The sequence below is a fragment of the Tamandua tetradactyla genome, chromosome X (assembly GCF_023851605.1).
Source record: "Tamandua tetradactyla isolate mTamTet1 chromosome X, mTamTet1.pri, whole genome shotgun sequence".
Taxonomy (NCBI): Eukaryota; Metazoa; Chordata; class Mammalia; order Pilosa; family Myrmecophagidae; genus Tamandua; species Tamandua tetradactyla.
In genome coordinates, this window is record NC_135353.1 from 135,215,499 (window position 1) to 135,236,541 (window position 21,043).

At 36.4% G+C, this 21,043-nt stretch overlaps 2 protein-coding genes across 2 annotated transcripts in view; both read right to left on the reverse strand.

Annotated features, from left to right (window-relative positions):
* Positions 1-5,467, reverse strand: part of XK (X-linked Kx blood group antigen, Kell and VPS13A binding protein) — a 65,946-nt gene extending 60,479 nt beyond the window's left edge. The window contains exon 1 of the mRNA XM_077145932.1: positions 5,072-5,467. Coding sequence (XP_077002047.1) covers positions 5,072-5,316 — 245 coding nt within the window. The 5' untranslated portion in view covers positions 5,317-5,467. The remainder of the gene's footprint in view (positions 1-5,071) is intronic.
* Positions 5,468-14,067: 8,600 nt separating this feature from the next.
* LANCL3 (LanC like family member 3) overlaps positions 14,068-21,043 on the reverse strand; it is a 102,141-nt gene continuing 95,165 nt past the window's right edge. The window contains exon 5 of the mRNA XM_077144831.1: positions 14,068-15,500. Within this exon, the coding sequence (XP_077000946.1) occupies positions 15,341-15,500 (160 nt within the window). The 3' untranslated portion in view covers positions 14,068-15,340. The remainder of the gene's footprint in view (positions 15,501-21,043) is intronic.

Sequence of the window (21,043 nt, forward strand, 5' to 3'; positions counted from 1 at the left end):
ACTCACTTTAAAAGAAAAACTACTGCAAAAATTTGTATCATAGTAATACTTATAATAGTAAAACTCTGGAAAAATTCTAAAGGTCCCCAATTTTTTTTAAATGGTTAAATAAACCATTATATATCCATTCCAAGAAATATTATGCAGTCCTAAAAATTCATGGTATAGATATAAATCTACTGATATATAAAGATGTTTACTATATTTGCTAAGTGAAAGAAGTAAATTATAATAGAATATACATATTTATAACTCCATTTTTTGTAAGAAGAAAATTACATATATACACACAGATAAATTACATATATAAAATATATACAAACACTGGAGTACTTAAGCTGACTCTTACTGACTCATGAGAGCCAACTACTAAATAGTCAGGAATTTCGTGAGCCAGTTGTTAAACCATCGGCAGCTTGAAATAAACTATAATGGCAGCATTTACATCACTGAAATCAGCAAATGCTGCAAATGAGGGGACCCCTCCAGTACGAGGGCAAGTTTCCCAGCACGCCACTCAAAAAATACTAGTAAGGACACGCAATAAAAGTTTTAATAATTGTTTTCTTTACATAGGTGAATTAGTGGTTTTACTTTCTTCTTTGTGCTTATCTGTTGTCTGCTAGCTTGTCCTTTCAACAACAAGCATGCTTTAGTTGCAAAATAAAATCAAGCTTAGAGTGTTTAAAGATATAAAAAAAAAGAAGCACCAGCACATGCTAAGAGATGAATGAATGAAATAAGGGCTCACACGTGCAAGCAATTCTATTAGTCCATTTGCTGAGGAGGGGACTGTATGGAAGGAGAAACATCTGCAGAACTGTAGGGGAAAGGAAACTTGGTGATCAACCAGAGGGGCCATACCACTTCGGATGTGGAAATGGAAGGTCCCAGAATGAGTTAATGGGAAAGATGACCCTAAAGTCAGGTACCTTCCTTTCAATCCACTGTTTTTCTCAGCTAATTAACACATTTGTCCTAGCATAGGGTTTACAAATAGTAGATGTTCAATAAATTCTTGAAACTAAGCCCCAAGACCTCCCTCCAGGACTAATTAAGAAAACAGGTAAGAAACAAACTACTATTCTTGGAATTCTGACATCCAATTCCCCCAATTTTTATGTGTTTGCTTGTTGTTTTTGCTTAAGAGGTTGTCTAAATAACACTATAAATTAGACATTTTCAACAAAATGATTCAAGGTGGTTTTCATTATCGTATAGATCAGATTTTTCTATAAAGGGCCAGAGAATAAACACATGAAGTTTTGCAGGTCACAGTCTGCATTGCAACTACTCAACCCTGCCATTTTAAGGCAAAGCAGTCACAGATATTACATAAACGAATGAATACAGCTGTGTTCCAATAAAACTTTATTTACAAAAACAGGTGGTGGGCTGGAATTGGCCTGTGAGGCATAGTTTCCGGATCCCCGATGTACATAATCAGCAAATTGATCCATTTTTTCACTTCACGCCATTTTTCAAGCATTATACAGCTATAGCTGAAGAAATTTAGTATTAGTTGAAACCAGGCAAATTGGTGCCAGCATAAATAGTTTGTAGTACCAGAGGTTCTCTAAGGTGGTTAATAAAAATACTCTTTCTAAGAAATATTCATTATGATTTCCCTATAAGTCCTGTTATCTTCATATAACAGACATGCTCTGCCAGGCTATACAAGAACCAAATTGGTTAAATAGAAAGCACCTTGTAACTTTTGAAAAGCCGCTTAATCTCACTGAGCCTCAATTCCTCAACTGTAAAAAAAGATAATGACACTTAACTCACAGGGTTTTATAGATGAAATTAAACATGTGAAAACACTTTGCAAATGGAACAATGCCCTGCAAATATAGGCAATTATTATTTTTAATTCTCCTGAAAGTTTATTATAGAGAAATGCTATGGTGACTCATTTTGCTATATTCTGTAAAGATTACTGGAACTTCTTAGCCTTTACTTTATAAACCCAGACTTTTCATTGGATCATTTTTCCTCATTATACTAGTTATGAAAAATGGAAGAAACTTCTTGAACTTATAACTTATTTATATTTATTCCTTCTCCCAAGTAATTTATAAAATTAACATAAGTGTAAAAGAATAAGCAGAAACGCTTTCCAAAATACTTTCTTGATAAGAGGTGGGAGTTTTTTTCTGGTTTTCCATACTATCTCTTTTCATTCACAGTACGACGTTCCTTAAAATAGCAAAAAAATAAATACAAGGCATTATCCAATGTTCATACCATTCAAACCCAAGAATGTGGTCCCAGCTTAAATGAGCAAGAAGTCATACAAATTGTAGCTATCATTTTAAATATAAGACTGGCATAAATGAAATATGGTTATCTCCCAATGTCTCTCTAATGGAAAAGAGGAGTGGGGCCTGGTTTGTAGTATTCAGTCCATAATCATTCCAGTAAAATGTATTACAGTTTAACAGAGCCATCATCCAGAGTGAACCCAAAAACAGGACTTCACCTAAAAAGAACATGGCTTTGGCTAGTAGCCACCCAAAAGTAAATAGAGCTAAACTTTCCAAAAACAATTTAGAAATATGACTAAGCCCCAAAGGGTAAGGCGGAAAAAACCACCATGACCCTCCTTTACTTGGGACAAATACTTTTTATCTGGGTGTAAAACTAATGTCTTAGAGTTAAGACAGAATGAGACAGCCAGCAGGAAGTAGTTTCAGTAAGATATTGGGCCATTCTAATGACAACATCAAAATGCTTTTCTTTTCAACTGGAAGTTAAGAGACTTAGAAGTATTATACGATCATGGGTTCAATATCTCCTTGAAATAAATCAGCTGCTTTAGAATGAGATTGTTCCTGTTGATGGAAGGGTTGTTTTTTGCAGTTTTGGTTGATTTTTTTCCCTAAGAAGGCAATGACCCATTCAGAACTTTCTGGAAATACATCTTTTTATAGTGTTGAAACTTCCTACATAACTAAGATATTATCTTTTAAAAGCACCAAACTTTCTCTTTCTTTAATGAAACGAAAATATTTTTTACTGTAAAAACAGAAAAATTATAGGAAAGTACATAACAAAAGAAAAAATTCTCTACTTTTCTATATTTTCAGGAGGTAATTAAGATCACTCATGGAATCCACCTTCCAGAAATAACCACACTTAACATCTTGGTATACGTCCTTTGGGTCAGGTTCACCTTTTTTATTCTGTTTTTATACATCATGTTATATCATTAAGTTTTTGGCTCAGGTTACTCTTAGAATTTGGAAACATTTTAATGGCAGCAATGATAGGATATTATCATTTAGTTGGCCAGCCATTTAGATTGTGTTCAGTTTTTAAATTTTACCAAGACGAAAATTTTTCCTTCAGTTAGACGAAACTATTGATAAAATGTCCAGCACTCTCCTCTGCAGAGGGAACACAGTTAACCCAACTCCATTTCTGAGAAACCACTTGAATATGGTCCTGAGCCGCATTTTCCTCATCTATAAAATGGTGACCATTACCTCTACCTCATGGTGCTGATTCAACAAACTGAACCCGAACCACCTAGCACAAAGAAGCACGTGAGAAATGTGGCTGTTTCTTTTAACATATGAGGAAAGTGACGTTCCGAGGTCATAAGTGTCTTACCCATGGTTAGATCGTGGTTATTTCACAACTTAATACCATCAGGACCACAGGGCCTACCCAGAGAGGGAGGGCTAGCTCTCTTGGCACCAAATGGCTCCAGGTTGTAGGACTTTCTAAACTCCCCTCTTTCCCTCTCCTTTTTTTTTTAACCTGACTCTTCCCTTGCTATCAAGACACCAGTAGCAACTTCTCACTCCTGCCAGTGTACCTATTTCTCTTCCTCTCTAGGAAATTTGTTCAAGTTTCTCGGAGCTGTGTGTAAACTACAGGTCATATTCCTGTCAGCTGGGATGGATGTCTTTAATATTAAGGGCAGAGGTTGTATAATAATGTTTTGTAAAATCTATCTTGCTACTTGACTTTGTACGTGTGTGAGTGGAGACACAGCAGGCATATTTCCTGGTAGGAAAGGATCCCGCCTCGCTGAACTTTCTGGAAGCTGAGGTGTGTCTCTGGCCTTAGTACCTCTTCAACTGTTGTATCACCTATGTCTAAAGTTCGGTATTATAGGCTTATTTCTAATCCAGATACACACCTTTTGTTTTCCTATTCTTATAAAGAAATGAAAGCAACGCATTTTAAACTGTTAAAAGTCCTTAGATAAGAAAAAGTCCATTTCCGTACTACATATTTCTACTTGGTTTGTGTTAACAAAAATGAACTTCTGGAAATGTCGCTAATAATTTTTCTTGATTTAACACCCAGAAAATTTTGCCTTCATGGCTCATTGTGCACAAACTTCAATGACTATGTTTATAAGGTAAGGAGGGCCAGAAGACATTTCGACAATCCCATATGTTTCCACACCCCATAATATTCATTAAAAAAACACACACACCAAGAACAAAGAATGATGTGTGAGATTTCAAGAGTTCTGTATGAGAGTTGACTATTTTAAATATCTGAATATTTGTATATTTGTAAATATTTGGCTATTTGCATACCTGTAAATATCTGTAATATCTGTAAAATGCTTAAAAGGGTGCCTGGCATACAGTAAGCACCATGTGTTTGACAAATAAAATGAAATAATCTGTATACTGCTCTGCTGTCCCTGTGACTTAGAAAACACTTACCAACGGTTTGTGGCTACCCAAGCCAATTCTGTCAGAGCCCGAATGACCAAAAGAGAAAGAACGCTCTTATGAAGTTGCACCACATGAAACTGCCGTTCTGGTTGGTCAAAATAGGTCAAAGATTGGTAATTTCATGTGGTACAACCTAACAGGAAAGCTGTACACACCAGCTTTATTACCATTATCCCTGGATTCTGTCGCATTCCCGTGGCTGCAACAGTGAGGCTGACAAGCAGGGCGGGCCGGCCTCGGGCCCAGCCCCCGTCCAGTCACCTGTCCCTACCGGAAGGCCGTTTCCCTCCATCCCCACCCCCGCAAGGGGTAGGTGGCAGGAAGAGGCCTGGGGTTTTATGGCCTGGGGCTCTGGGGTCCTCACGCACCTGAAGAGTGGCCCGAGTTGCAGCAGGTGCAGCAGCAGCACGAGGGGCCGGTCGCGGCTAAAATCGCGGTGCACGAAGAGGAGCGTGAGCTGCACGAGCGCGCAGGGCAGCAGAGAGAAAAGCAAAGTCAGTGCCTGCCACATGCGGTCCCCGGCCGAGCGGTAGGTGCTACTCAGGTAGAGCGCAATCGTCATCTCGGCCATGAAGAGAAACACGGACACCAGCACCGAGCCCGGGAATTTCATCTCCACGCGTCAGGGGCGCGCACCAGTGGCGGCTGCAGCCGAGGGGTCCCCGGCATGCCCGTCCCCGACCTGCTCTCGCGCTCTGCGCAGCCCGCCGAGGGCACGGGGGCCCGGCCGGCCGGCCGGGACGCTGGAGCTGGGCCCAGGGGCGGCCGATGGGACTGGGGTGGGGCGGGGAGCGCCGCCTCGCCGACACGCCCTCGCGCACCGTGCGCCGCCTGCGCGCCCGAGTGCCCGCCACAGCGCTGTGGCGAAAGTTCCCAGGCGGGCCGCGAACCCGCGTTCCCTGACAGATCTCGCACAGTGCCCGAAATGACACGGCGGGCCCGGCGGGCCCCGCCAGCAGCTTCTGGGTCCTAAAGTCCCTTCCCTGGCGTTTTCTTTGGAAACCATTCACATCCCTTTGTCAGACTGCACCAAAATGGTCCCAGAATTGGAGCCTGGGTGCCTTTCCAGCCTGGGGAAAGCTTGATTCTTCAAAAGGCCAGCTTTTCCAGTCATTAAAAATGACCAGACCACACAGATGGTTTTCAAAGTACTAGTACATTAGCATGTACCCACCACAAAAAAAATGGGAAGGATTTAAGTTTACACTGTGCAATGTAAGCACGCCCTTTCCACTTCTAAATACGGTGGTCTGAAGCGTTGTTTACAGTGGTGAAAGGGCATCAGAGATAATCTCTTGGAGCCAACACCTTCCCTCCCAGGAAAACTGTCCACGAAATGTATTCTCGCATCTAACTGTGACTAATTTAAGTGAGGCAAAGACCGCAGGAAGGAGGCAGGTTTCTAGCACAAGGCATAATACCTCTGCTTGCTGGTGTGTGCCCTGACGGTAAATACAACTCCTTTTCACCCACTGAACTGGCGACCATCTTCTAGGCTCAGCCCACCCTTGCCCTTCAGACTCTGATCAAGTTACTAAATGTTTCAGAAACTCAGCTTCTAACGGGTTCCATAAGGTGATTAGACTTTAATAATTATAAGATCCCTTTCCCTGCTGAAATGAGGTGATTTCATCATTCTTTAGGAAGATGATGTAAACACAAATAGGATGTGAAAGAACTAGGAATCCAAACAAAAAAAATGTAGAGTGAAAGAACATGAAGAACCGTGTTTCTTTGTTCGTATATGGCATGGGAAAATCTGTTTATAAGGGTTTAGGGGAGGATTCAGGCGACAGCTGAGAGGTACCAGGCCCTTTCTCTAAAAGGATTATGTGTGTCTATTTATAGAACCCAGCAAGTCACCATGTCCTGGATCAAGATACACACACGATCACAAGTACAGAATTCGCAGCAACACTCCACAGTGCATTTCTGTAATATTTTATTTGACACTGTAGTAAGCATTAAAGGGAAAATTAATTGATTAGTACCTTGGAATTATTAATTAAAGCACACTCAATATTTAGCATTAAATTTTATTTTAAGGCAGAAGATTATCACAGGTTTTCTATTAATAAGTGGACCATCCTTAAATATGGAGGGGGTCAGAGAAAGCGGGTAAATAACATCACTTTAAACACCGTAAAGTCTAGTTTCTGACGAATTATTTTCTACAGTACAAAACTAATACAGGAAGCACAGTTGGAAAGATCACAGTGTTTAGAACATTTTTAACAGCAGTTTTAAAAACAGTAAGGTGCATCTCTAAGCTTCTGATTCAGTCTTACTTCTAAAAAGATGTTAGTATACCATTCAGTATCTATGAGCAAAATTCCCCACATGAAGTGAAGGGGAAGTAATATTGACTGACTCTAGTACTTCTCCCCTCCAGGAACAGTCAATAGCAAAAGCTAAAATCTAATGGTCATTTATTTGCAGGTTTATCCTTCTCAGTCTGCACACAGCTAACCTGTTGCAATGATCATGTCTTTACGGACTATCATTTGTCATTTTGTCCTAGAGAATATATATGAGTTAGGACTCATGGTTTCTAGTTTCCCTGTCACTTTCTAAATGAATTTTGAGTAAGGATCAATTTAGTGTCATGTATTGCATTATACTTCGTTGTTAGGACTGAAATATCCATTATTTTAAATACTATGTACACAATAATAGACTTACAGAAAGTGATTATTGATATAATAATAGGTAACACCAGAATACTTTAGAATTTAGCTTTATTATAAAATATAATACTACAACATTTTGTAATACAGTAAAATATCTGACAGAATGTTCTGCTCTAAATTTAAACTTAACTGCTACAGATATGTCTTCAAAAGTGCTATGTGTATCCCTAAAGAAATATAATTACCAAGAGGGCAAAGGAACTATTTTGGGGAGAAAAGACATTTTTGAAAAAGCCTCTCATTTTGTGTGCAAGTCTTTCAAAATTTTAGTTACATATTATAGACAGCTGGTGTTAGATTAAATGCTAGTGGACATCAGTAAATTTTAAATAACTATTATTAGGTGTACTGTTTGCTTTTTATGATTTTATATTTTTAGCTCTACACTTATAAATGTACTGTAAGGAGTACAATTTTATTAATAACTAATTCATCGAGCAATTCTTCAAAATGAAACAGTACTTTAAATAATAGTACTTATTCATTCCTAGACACAGTTAGGAATAAGCAGTTATACTATATTGACAGATTATTCCTTTTTACCCCCCGCCCATATAATTAAGGAATTGCACTAATTTACCGCTTATGAAGTATATCATTAGGAAGGTGAACTTTTTTGCTCCAATGATACAAGCATATTTCCATAAATATTGTGAGTAGTGCCAAAATCTTTTTGGTGAACTAAGTTCTATTCACTTGGGAAATGTACATTCTGAAACTAATAGTACTCGCCTATTCCCCAATATATGACTTTGCGAAGTGTTTCCCCTAATAATTGATTCTACAAAATCTAAACTTTAGCTAATTTAGCGCCCTTAAATCCAAGAGATTAAAATTCATACTTCCCTTCGAAGTAGAGCTCCTGCAGATGTTCAAAGGTGGAAAAGCTGTTACCCTTTTTGGGGAATGGGTTCCTTAATCAGACAGATGCTAAAGTCCAACTTTTGTCCTTAGAATGTTCTACACCTATTCCTGGAGAGTTCATATAAAATTGATGTTATACTTTGCTTTTTCGAAAGCAAAGCGATTCTACTGCTGCTACAGTCTTCAGAAAACATCTGTGCTACTGAAATACTGAAGTCTTGAAAAACAGAGACAAACTGATCACTTAAATCAATCTGTGTATTTGAATACATCCACATATAAGGGATTGCTACAGTCAACTTGGATCCAAATTCAGCAATGGAATTTCTTTTCTTGGTAATTGCCACTTGAACACAGATTCAAAATAAAACTTTTAGGGGTAGCATCAAAGGCCCTGGTAGAGCCAAGTTGCAAGATAATTTGCTACAGATTGACAGTGGTTAAACATATTCTATATTTTCTATAAACTGATCTCTATGTCACAGCTACCTTATACACATCGCAAAACGGTACACATTAAAGCACATAAATTAACACCACACTCAAAATATAGAAAGAAAGCATCAGCAGGAACTGTATTACTCTACTTAAGAAACTGTATATATTCTGAGTTTACCCCTATACACATTCAGATGTATTTCTCCCTACCCCCCATCTTTGTAGAGTGCTCATAATTTCCAAAAGAATGAGAGGGAGGTGTGTATTTGGGTACTTTCTGAAGATCTATGTCCATTTTCCAGGCATTAAAGCCATCTGCTGGTTTCAATTTATTAGGTGGTTGTTCTAGAACAGAAAGCATATCTTAGCTCTTAGGTGATTCTGAATACCCAAGAATAAGTGTAGTCAGCCTCCAAAAAGAGTGGAGAAGGGGAAAAGACAGTTTTTCTCATGTAGAGACTCTTGTGACAATTTCTAGAATTTTTGTCCCCAATAACACAGAAACAGTGAATTCAGAATCTTTGTGAAGTCAAGACAATTAGTAAAGAGTAATACTCCGAATCAGACCCATTGTTCTAATATCTTTCATTGGAGTGGGGGTGGGGTGGTGATGTTGAAAACTCCTCTGTAGAGAGCACAAGTATTATAAGTGTACCATAAATGTGCCATGCCACATTAACCATCAATTTTTATAGTGGTTGCTGGGCAACAGTGACAATTAGGAAGCTGCAACTTCACAGAAACAGAGCTCAACAACTTCAAACAGGTTTCTTTACCCAGGAGAGTTTTCTTAAAGTCTTTAATATATTCATGCACCATATGAATCTCCAAAAGGGGGCGACAGAATGGAATTTTCCTAATGTATTTAATCACAGAATTCCCTCCCCCCCCACCCCCACTACCACAGGGCAGCTCCTGGTACAGCATTTGGGAAAACATCACAATACTCTCATAGCATGTGGTGTCATGTTTCCATTTTCCTCTTGTAACAACAACAACAAAAATTGTAAGCTATAGGAAGATCGTAATGATGGCATGTACCCAAAGTGGGATGCTAGAGTAACCAACCCATATATAGTTATTGAGCACTTGAAATGTGATTAGTCTGACTTGAAGTGTGTGCTAAGTGTAAAATGTACACCAGAAAATTCAGCACAGAAAAATGCAAAATATCTCCATATATTTATATTAATTAAGGGCTGAAATGATAATATTTTGCATATATTGGGTTAAATAAAATATATTAAAATTAATTTCACTTTTTCTTCCATTTACTTTTTTAATATGGCTATTAGAAAATTTTAAAATTACCTATGTGGCTCACATTTGATGCTCACATTACATTTTTATTTCACGGCACTAGCAATTTGTGAAACTCACAGCTGTTATCTTCTACAGATGGTGACTAATAGCTTTAACTTGGCAGAAGAAGTTTTAATGAAAACAAATGCTTGAGATAGGCAACTAGAGTTGTAAGTTACTAGCACCCTCATTATTTGCTATTTATTAGGGGGCAGTTAGCACACAATTAAGATTAATTCATTAATCAATTCCTTGTTGCATATATCCTTTCACTCAGATATATCTAATAACAAAATACTGTATTTTTATTTCATATGTGACACTGACTCTCCCTCTCTCAATCTCTCATTCACGTGTGCACACACATACATATATGTATACGAGTTGTTCCCTATAGGGACTAAAATAACCTAAGAGGGAACAAACAGGAAGTCCCTGAAAACTGTTTTCATAGCTTTTGACAATTATACCTCATGTACCTTTTCCTCTCTCTCCCTCTTCTTCCTTGATGTTGTGCTAGGAGGAGAAAAGCAAGAGGGGATAATCTGCTTTTTTTTTTATAATCTGTTTTTTAATCCATACTATTCAACTCACCAGCAACCCCCCAAAGAACAAAATTAGGATGATTTGCTTTTCAGTTTAAATAATCTTTCATATTTACTGCAGGAAGGTTAACTAACAGGTGCACAAAGGTAAAAGAAGATGCAGGAAATTCTGCAGATAAGGAAATTGGCAGTTTGTGGAGGGGACTGGGTGGAAATGACAAAGTCCAATATTTTAAGAAAATAAAAATAAATAAATAAAATGTTAAAACCCTAAAGACATCCATCAGGCCTCAATTCATTAGCACTTTCAGTTACAGAAACAAGGAGAGAAATCACACCCCCAGTATGAGATTTTATGATAATGGTAGAGACCCAGATATTTTCTGTAGTATCAATTTTTGTTTTTTACAGTGGTAAAAATAAAATGCCCGGTTTCCTTTAAGGAGGGGAAGCAAGATAAATGCAGCCGCAATTCTATTCTCATGCATGGCCGCACTCACAGTGGCCTGTCTTGGATGTGTGATCTGACTGCAGAACAGGACTACCTCCGGCTCCAGCTGACCTCCTTGGCGGCCCTTCTGTCCTGAAGGGATTCCAACCTTATTGAGGCTAGAGCTCTCAGCTGGGAACAGACTTTGATAGAAGAGATAAGAGGCAAAAGGAGGTCACATGATTAAGACTCAAGAGTAAACATCAGAATGTAACATTTAAAGAGGAGAAAGAGGACAAGAAGTTGCTGAATCCAGGTGTTTGGAGATTGGAAGTCCTGGGAAGCAATAAAACGTATGGGTAAAACTGAGCTGGTTTCGGCAGCATTTAAGTACATCTATAACTCACAGCCGCATGCTAAGCTTCAGCAAACTCTACCCCACCTCCACCATTTGCCTGTGTTTCCATTTGCTTTCCTTGCTACGTTTATGCTAAGATCACGAGGCCTTGGTGAATCTGAGGCTTAAGCATTTAGCTATCAATTTGGGGCAGTGTTGAATAAATAACCTAGGACACCAAAGGAAGACCTTAAATACAACTGAGAATATTTTTCTATTATTATATGTTACACAGTTCTGAGAGCTGAATTAAACTGAGGACTAAATTCAACCGAAAACTTTCCCAGCTCATTTTTGTTGTGCAGACCTGGTCTGCCTGCTCCTTTTTTTCAGGTTACTGCCACTGTAATCCTTTGTTTCCAACAAGCAAAATAAATATTTGCATTGAAAAGAGCTCGCAAGCTAAACCAGCTTATCCCTATCTAATAAGCTTTGTTGAACCAGACTGAACCTACCGAGGCACAAATGCTATAATCAGGATTGGTGCTAGAATATGAAAACCATACACTTGGCTTTTACCCGTATAGACCCAGACGTCAAATGCTGCATCCACGTAGGGAGATTCCATTTGGCTGAAATGATTATTTGAAGCCATAACAGCATGGTTTTCTATGCACATAATAATTTCTTAAAATGTAGCATCTCTTTTCAATATATAAAGCACCTACATATTATAGAGCCCTTTTATATACATTTTATCCTTAAACCCTATGAGGCAGGAAGGGTGAATATTATTATGGCAGTGGCCCCGGAAAGTGGCAGAACAAGGTTTTGAGATTGCCAATAGGAGTCTCTTTGCATTACTAATGTGTTTCCGTTTATTCACGTGTTTTCTGAACAAGGCTGTACAACACAAACGTGCATTTCTTGCACTGAAATTAAGGAGATTTGCTCTCTGCAGAAATGGAAACAATTTGAGGACCGCCTTGATTAAAATCTTAACATATTAAAGAAAGTTAAAGTAATAACCTGCCAGTAGAAGTGCCCCAGTTTAAGATAGACCAAGAATATGACTCTGTTTCTCAAGTTATCAATAAGTGAGTGCTATTATTTTAATAGTGTAATCAATTACCTGAAGTAATACAGGGGAAATAGATGCTGCCAGACCTCAGTTTTCTTCTGTTATCTGGTTACAAACGGAACAATGAAAAGTAAAAGCTGATGATCCAATAGGATTGAGCAAAATAAAGATGTATAACACTGAAGTTGGGGGTGGGGGTGGGGTATGTACGTATTTGCATTAATGAAACAAAGTGGAACACAGTTCTAATGGTTTCCAAAACTTTCTGTTCAGTGCAGTTACTCCACTGTTGAAAGAGTCTTTCAGTGTGTGTTCAAATCTTTCAGGATTTATAATTGTTCATGCCACGGTAATAATATTAATGTTATACTCATAATTAGGAAAATATTCCCAAAGAGGCAGTACCATGCTTTTCTATAGCAAAACTTAAGACACCCCGGTCCCACCCCACCCTGACCACTGTCGCCCCCAGTTTGGGAAAATAATAATACCTCCCCACATCTATAATTCTATATTCTTTCAGGAAAATGAAAACTTTCAACATGTTTAAATGTGAAACAATCTTATCCTTGTTTCTAATTTACTAAGGTATCATTTCATAAAGACAACACTCAAGCAAGGCCTCTGCTTGGATTTGACAAAAGGACTGCATTTTCACAAAGGTCAGTATAACAACATCAATAGTCACCCTGCGAGACTTTCAAAAAGTATGGGTGGGCAGGAAGGAGGTCCAATTTTTCTGCAGTTCCTAGAAATGAAACTGTGATATAATAACCTATAGTATCACTTCCTACTTTAGTTTATAGGTCTCAAGGGTGAAAGGATCAGCAAACAAACAAAAGTTAGTTTATAAGGAAGGGATATTTTGTTCACTGCTGTAACCCTAGCCTCTAATCTAGAATACCAAATAAATCCACTTAGAAAGTGAAAGCCTGCATCTCGGTTCGGCCCTTTAATAGATGTGAGACTTTGGAGCAATTATCTAATACACCTCAAGGGATTGCTGGACAATGAAAAAGCATGAGTTCCATAAAGCCCTGCATATTGTATGGTTGTTATCTTCAGCCTATAGGGGTCAAATGAAATGAATTTTAAACCAGATGGTGAAAGCAGGTATCACTAGAATTTCAAAAGACTAGTTTGTAGGGAATATTTTGCTTTAAGATTTTCTGGAAGATGCTTGACTATTGATGAAAGAACTTATGGAACCCAATGTTGAGAGTTAACTGAAAGCTACTGTTTATATGGTATTGCCCTAAACTGCGTATTTTTAAAGATAAACAATTGAGGCCATTTTATATGTTTATGTCTGAAGGTATGAAAATTGAACAGTAAGCTGAAAGAGGTGTGCGCTTTTTCAAAGCGATTTTGTCTTAATTTGTTCTTGATGAGTGCAAATATACACAACCATACAATACATAACTTCCTTGGGTCATTAATTCTTTGAGAATCTGATGAATGCTAAAGACCTTCTTCCCAGAAAAATGAGTATATGTACACACATGCATAAATGCGTGCGTACAGACACACACACACACACATTTCAACATTTTCAGGCAACAGAGTATTCCCTAAGTCGTCCCATAGTCCATCTATGGGTCAAGTTAGGAATTATTGAACTAGATAGATATATACCAAATATTTAATAGCTATTTAAATAATTGTAAATCTGTACAGTACACAATTTCCTCGTCATTCTGCTAAGCAAAATTGCCAGGGACCAAATTCTAGGAAAGGGGCAAAGTCATGATTTGAGTCCTGAAGTGACAGATACTCCTACAGTGTTTTGCAAACGCTGTTTACTTGAAGCAATTTTACCATCATCATGTATGTAAAAGAGGTTGGAATTTGATATGGCAGCTAGACTCAACACATGCTGTAGTCAGCTTCCAGTGGACTAGGTCTTGGAAAAGAGCTCACTCATCTCTTAATCTGATAGTGTAAAATTGAGCAATGTTCTTTTAACGATCAATAATCTGTCTCTTAGCCTGAGTCTGCCTGTCCCAGGGGACACAGTATTCCATCAAATGCAGAAATGAAACAACTTTGTAGCGGTTACCCTGTTCTTTCTCAAAAGCATATTATACAGTTCAGCTAATAGTTTCAAAAGGATTACATACATAAAGGCATTTTTTAAATTGCTAACCATAGATATAATGCACAGCTCATGTTTCAAATTTACTTGACAGCAACACTTGTTATAGTATTTGCTAGACTATGAATTTTACTATTCTAATTGAGGTTACGGAAAGTAAAAGGAACCAGGAAAAGAGATGCCTACAGCCTAAGGAATCTTTGAATTTTAAGGTTTAAACTAAGTTGTGATATGATTTCTTTAAAGTGCCCAGGGTAATGACAAAAAAAAAAAATAGAAGTTCATATGCAAATTCCATTTAAAAATCATGATTTTCAATAAATAGAGGCTTAGGACAATCAAGAGTTTTCTTTTATGTCCTTCAGCTACCTGACATTTCATCCCTCCTAGCAGTTTTCAGCTGGGCAAATATTTTAGGTTTTGATTGTCTTTATTTCTGAATTTTGGAGTGGACAGTACTCACAAATGGTCAAATTGTCTGGCCGCTGCAAACGTATTGGCTTTTTATTGCCATAGCCCATATTTCAGTTTTCTCTTCTGTATCATAACTGAAAAAAATAGATCATTTCTCTTTCCCTTTTTTCTCTGACTTCTGGTTGCACATCTATTCCCTGAAATATTAAATCTCTACGGTTTATGGAAGAGTTGTGGTGTTTTTGTTTTGCAGGTTCTCAGACTGTTCTCTCTCAAGTTTGGTATCATGTTGCCTTCACCTGCCTCATCCCTTCCTTCTGGCGGCAATGTTAAGGCTCATGGTTGTGATACCATTGAATGTGGTTTATGTGGAAACTGCCTCAGGAAGGCTCAGGAAATTTCAGGGGCCTTCTGCAGGGCCACAGTGGAAGGTGGAACCTTTTAAACGAAAATGCTGAAGAGAGGGAACTCAGCCTGGTTGGGTTGCAGCAGATCTATCAGAAAACACACCGTTCCGGAGAAGCCTTCATACAAGCTGTATATACTCTCAAGGACCCGAGAACCAGCCTTGAATTCTTCGGTAAATAAGAATTCAGCAAACCTGAGAAGAAAATATGAACAATTTTAACATGAGTGGTGCCATACCGCTGGCCTGGGGTTGTTTCTTCTGCTTTTTCTGTTAAGTTAAAATCTTAGCATCATTTTCATTCCAGAAGTATATAATTAAGTATTTTAAGAAAGCCTTTTTTTCCTGTTGAAATAAAAAGAGGATCTGTTACATAATTGCATATGTTTCACAACAAATTATGTTGGCAAGCAAATCCAACTATTTTCAGAGTTTGCAAAGAAAAGCAGTTTGGTATTTTCTGAAGATTTCATTCATTCTGTCATCTAATAATTAAAAATAACAAGGGCATAGAAAACATACTCTTATTTCTCTTGAATAGACACAAACTGGCATATAATTGTTCCTTTAAAAAATAAATATGTGTGCTTCTATGAGCATATTATTTATGAGCTAGGTTTCATTTGTATGTGACAGACAGCATAAACTGAAAAAAAAATGGACAAGATTTAAAGAATGGGTGCTTTGGGCAAGCAAGGAAGCAAGATGAATGGGAAAAGACAAGCAACGTTTTATAATCATGACATCAAGTAGCAAACAGCTACAAGACAGAGGACTATTTGCCCTGAAATAAATCACTGGTCTCTAAATTCTCTTTGATAGACTTTTTTTTATTTCTCCTATATTTGTCACAAATCTTATTAGAGTATTTATAATGAATAATATTTTTAGAGTAGTTTATAACTTTTAAAGGGCTGTCACCTATGTTATCCCTTTACTAACTTGCTCTATTCATTCTCATCTACATAAAAAATAATCACCAATTCAGAGGTTGGAGCTCATCACTTGGTAAGGCCTGAGAGCTGATACTGCAGTAAATTTAGATGATTGGAGTTTCTATGAAGGATAATTACTTAGTTGATCTTTTAGAGCTCTTGGAATTACAGCAGCTTAAAGAAAATCAGTGGGAAATACATTGGAATTCTGTTTGGGACAATTTTCTATTGATTGTTTTCCTGCACATGCTGCAATTTTTGAATGAAATTATTTATTTTAAACACTGAAATGTTGATGCATCTTAACAGTTAATTCAAAATTTGTAATTATAAAACGAAGGCAGGACTTTGATATAGTTTCAAGGAGTCTTAACACTTACTTGGTGCCATGAATTATTTGGCAGTCTGGACCCCACCTCAGAATAAGGTTTCCAAATGCATAAAATAAAATACACAGCATTCTTAAGGAAATTAATTATATTAAAGCATAGTTATCAAGAATTTTAAAACCAAATTTGTAATATAGTAATATGTGTATTTTTTATTCATGCTCTAAATAACAAGCTCTAGCAGTGGGTCTAATAACTGCTGACATTTCTAAGTAGTAATGAGAGTGAAATATATTTCACAAAATCCGTAGCAAGAGTAATGTGGCATGATAACATATGTCACTTATATTGGTGACAGAGTCCCAGCTACTGCTAATACTCCTGTGGCTTGGAATATGCTATATTTCAGTTTGAGGTTAATGGAAATAATAATGTAATATTTTCCCAAGCAATTTCAAGGACCCTAGATTAGGAACCTGTGGTGTAGTACAAAGAAGAATAGCTTTGGAATTAAAATATCCAACTCTGATAATTTCATGGTAAATGTCCTTGGGCAAATTTTTAATCAGACTCTAAAATGATGGAGTTGTAGAATTCCATAGGGTAACTTGTAAAGATTAAAAATAATTTAAACTAGATTTTGAGTATACAGCAAGCATTTGAAAAATGGTAAATATTATTTTTTCACATAAGCATATGATAGTAGAATATTTGTTAAACAGAGAAAACTATTCCACCATACTTAAAGAAAAACCTCAGTTAATTTTGTTCTCTCTTCTTTTGACCTTTTTATTCCTGTTATGATTTATTTATTACATTGCTGTAATTATAGTATGTATACAATTTGGTAGCCTGTGTTTTTCCACTTAAAAATAATATGGTATGGTACATTAATTGGGAGCAGTCTCAGATCTGTAAAGGTGTGTGACTGAAGAATTTTGCATGCACAAATGACATGATTAAATTTATTTCTCTAATCTTTCTCATAGATCAGTGCATAGTGCATATTTGAGGCTAGTGGCCCAAGTAACCTGGCCCCATTTTCTGCCTGGCTACAGAAAGAGACAGAGAAGTGGGGAAAGTTATTGAAAAATACATGATTGAATACATAGGCCAAATAGTCTCTGAATATATTCTATCATATTTTCTGTTTGACTTTCTCACTTTCTGACAGTTTAGAACTCTTACCCAGGTGGTTACATGACTAATCAAGGCAGCTACATTTAGAAAGCAATTGCTTAGGTAAAATGTGCCTGAGTTTAAACTTGTTTTTTATACTCTGGATATTTCCACTGTGAAATAATTAGACATGTTTCTGTCATTTGGGCGCTATTTATCCTATTGGCAAATGAAAGGTTTTTGTTTTTTCACTTACAAGGAAATAAAATGTAAGTTCTGATTCTTGTTTTATTAAATGAATGAAGTGTTTTAGTAAAAATATAATAATTATAATCCAGCATATGCCTCCAGAAGCCTGGGCTAATGAAATGTAACGACTTAAAGGCATTGATATAATTCTTACTCTTAGTATAAAAAGTGCGCATGTAGATATAGTTATATAATTGTATATATACATATCTACACACATAGTTGTTTTTATATTGTCTCTTTTCATCAATCTGTGCATCTGAAATGTCCACAATAAATTTATTTTAATTAAAAAATATGGTAAACATTTTATTTGTTCAGTATAATTTCTAAACAATATATAGCAATTTACAATAGTATCAGTAATGCAGAAGAACCACAGTTTTGTTGCCTTCTGATTTGCATACTGTTATCATATCTGAAAAATGTTGACTTAAAAAATGAAAATGTTTCAAACATCCATTCAAGTGCACAAAAACCAAAACAATTTGTTGTTCTAAAATATCTTCAGTCAAAATGGAAGCCAGAGTGGCAATTACAAAATTTTTTAAAAATTAAACACACTATGAGCATTATATATAAAAACACATTAGTTATAGCCAAAACCAAGCTCAGAGGAAAATTCATAGATATATGAATTTTTTGTTAATGATACTAAAGGATGAAAGATAGTCTGACTTTTTAAAATTGTAGTAAATAACAACAAACTGAAAGAAGTCAACAGTAGAAAATAAAAAGAAAAGCATAAAATAAGGAATTAGGAAGCAATGGAGAAAAAAAGAAGAATTAAAATTTAGAACCAGTCTCCTAAAAGAATAAACAATATGGACAAGATACTGCTGGTGTGGCTTACACTCACAAGAAGAAAAATCATTAAGAATTAGAAAGGGGGAGGGCCACCATGGCTCAGCAGGCAAGAATGCTTGCCTGTGATGCCAGAGGACCCGGGTTCGATTCCCGGTGCCTGCCCATGTAAAAACAAAAAAAAGAATTAGAAAGGCATACAACCACAGATACAGTGAATTTAGACTATTATAGAACAATACTCTTAGAGCTTTATGTCAAATATTTGAAACCCAAATAATTAGATGCTTCTTTAGGAATATATTCACTACCAAAATTAATTCAAGAAGAGGTAAAAACTCTGAATAATTGGATAATAATAGAAGAAATTGAAAAGGTTGTCAAATATTTATCTGTGGCCATAAATTCCAACTGCATGTTAACGAAGTAATAGGTGATGACCAAATAATGCTTATTCCACCGAGGTACACGTTGTTTGACAGTTATGTTCCAGGAACTTCCAAAATTAGGGATGCCTCCTTTCTTTGGCCTATACCATATTGTAACTTTTGAATTATAATGAAGTGGGAATTTCAGTACTCTAAGCAATCAAATGCAATGCCCAAATAATATTCAGCTATTACCTGCACATTTTACTTTTACCTATAACTGAGAAATATCAGTTGTCTGAAGGACTCTGAATCTTATAGCCAAAACTCTGTGAACTAAGACTGGCCTGACAGAATATAGAGGGGTTATTCTGATCCTTTTAAATAGACTTTTCCAGGTCCTTAGGACCCCTGATGAAATTTATCCCAAAGGTGAAGTCCCATTAGCTTAGATAAGATCCAAAATGATTGTCTTTTCCTAAATTTGAGAGACAGCTGGTCAGATATCAAACTAAGCATATTAGGGAATCAACAAACTAACAGGATTCATAAACAAAGAAGCTTCAAATAAAAGACTTGAGTCAGTATTCCCTTCAGTGCATATATGCAAATATCTTACAGGATATTTTATGTTTATTTAGCATTGGAAGGTTAGATAAGTCAGCCTGGAAAGACCTTTTTGAGAAAATGACTGTTTAGTAAAGATCTGAACAAAATGAAGGAGCTAGAAGATATATGTAGAGGATGAGTATTGTAAATGGAAGGAACCGAAACTTTAAAGGTCTTGAGGTGGAACATACCTGCCTGGCATCGAAATGGAATTGCAAGGAAATCACTGTGGTAGAGAAAACAAGGAGGAAGAAGAGTAGAGGATGAGACTAGAAATGTAATGGGATGGTAGGCTATGAAGGGCCTTTCATTCATAGACAGACTTCGACTTTAACCCTGAGTTATGTGGGAAGCCCTATCTTGAACAGAGGATTCTTATGGTCTGACAAGATGTGCGTTATCAGAAGCCAATTTAAAATATCATGGTGAAACACAGTATCATTCCTAGTAAAATCTGGAAAAAAGGTAAGGATGTCTGCTATCGCTCTTATTATTCAACCTTGTTGTGGAGATTCTGATCTATGCAATAGGAAATGAAAAACAAAAAGTAATTATACATATGAAAAAGGAAGTAAAATTATAATTATTTGTAGTTATACATGTGTTTATTTAGAAAACCCAATGGCATCTAATAAAAAAAACAAATAGAAACATTAAAGGAGTTCAGTAAGATATATTATCATGGTAATTATCAAAACTAAGATAGCTATTGACACAGTCCAGATTTATATGAAAAAACACATCTTAGAATTGGTAAACTACAATAATATATACTTTTTTTTAATATATACTTTTTAAAAATTTTCATATACACCAATAACAAACAACTTGAAAATATAATGGAAGAAAAGATTCCCCCTAATAAATGTGGTAATATAAAATGCCTAGGAATAAAATGAACAAGAATTATACCAGGCCTTCGTCATGAGATCAAAATTTTACCAAATGATATTTTTAAAGATTTAAATAAATGGAAAGGATACCATGTTCCGAATAGAAAACTTAGTATTCTAAACATGTTAATTCTCATTGAAGTAACCTATGTATTTAATGAAATGACAATCAAACTTCCATGGGATTTTTAAAAAATTCGACAAATTGATCCAAACAATTCAACTGGAGTAAATAAATGAATCGCTAAGAAAAAATAGAGATAAATGAAAACCCGAAATATAGAAGTAGATAAATAAAACAGACTAGAATCCAGAAACAAACCCACATACTTATATAAATTAAGTTTACGGTAAATTTGGAATTTCAAATTATTGGAAGAATTGATGAACAAATGCTACTGGAAACATTTGCTTTGCATTGAAATCATGAAG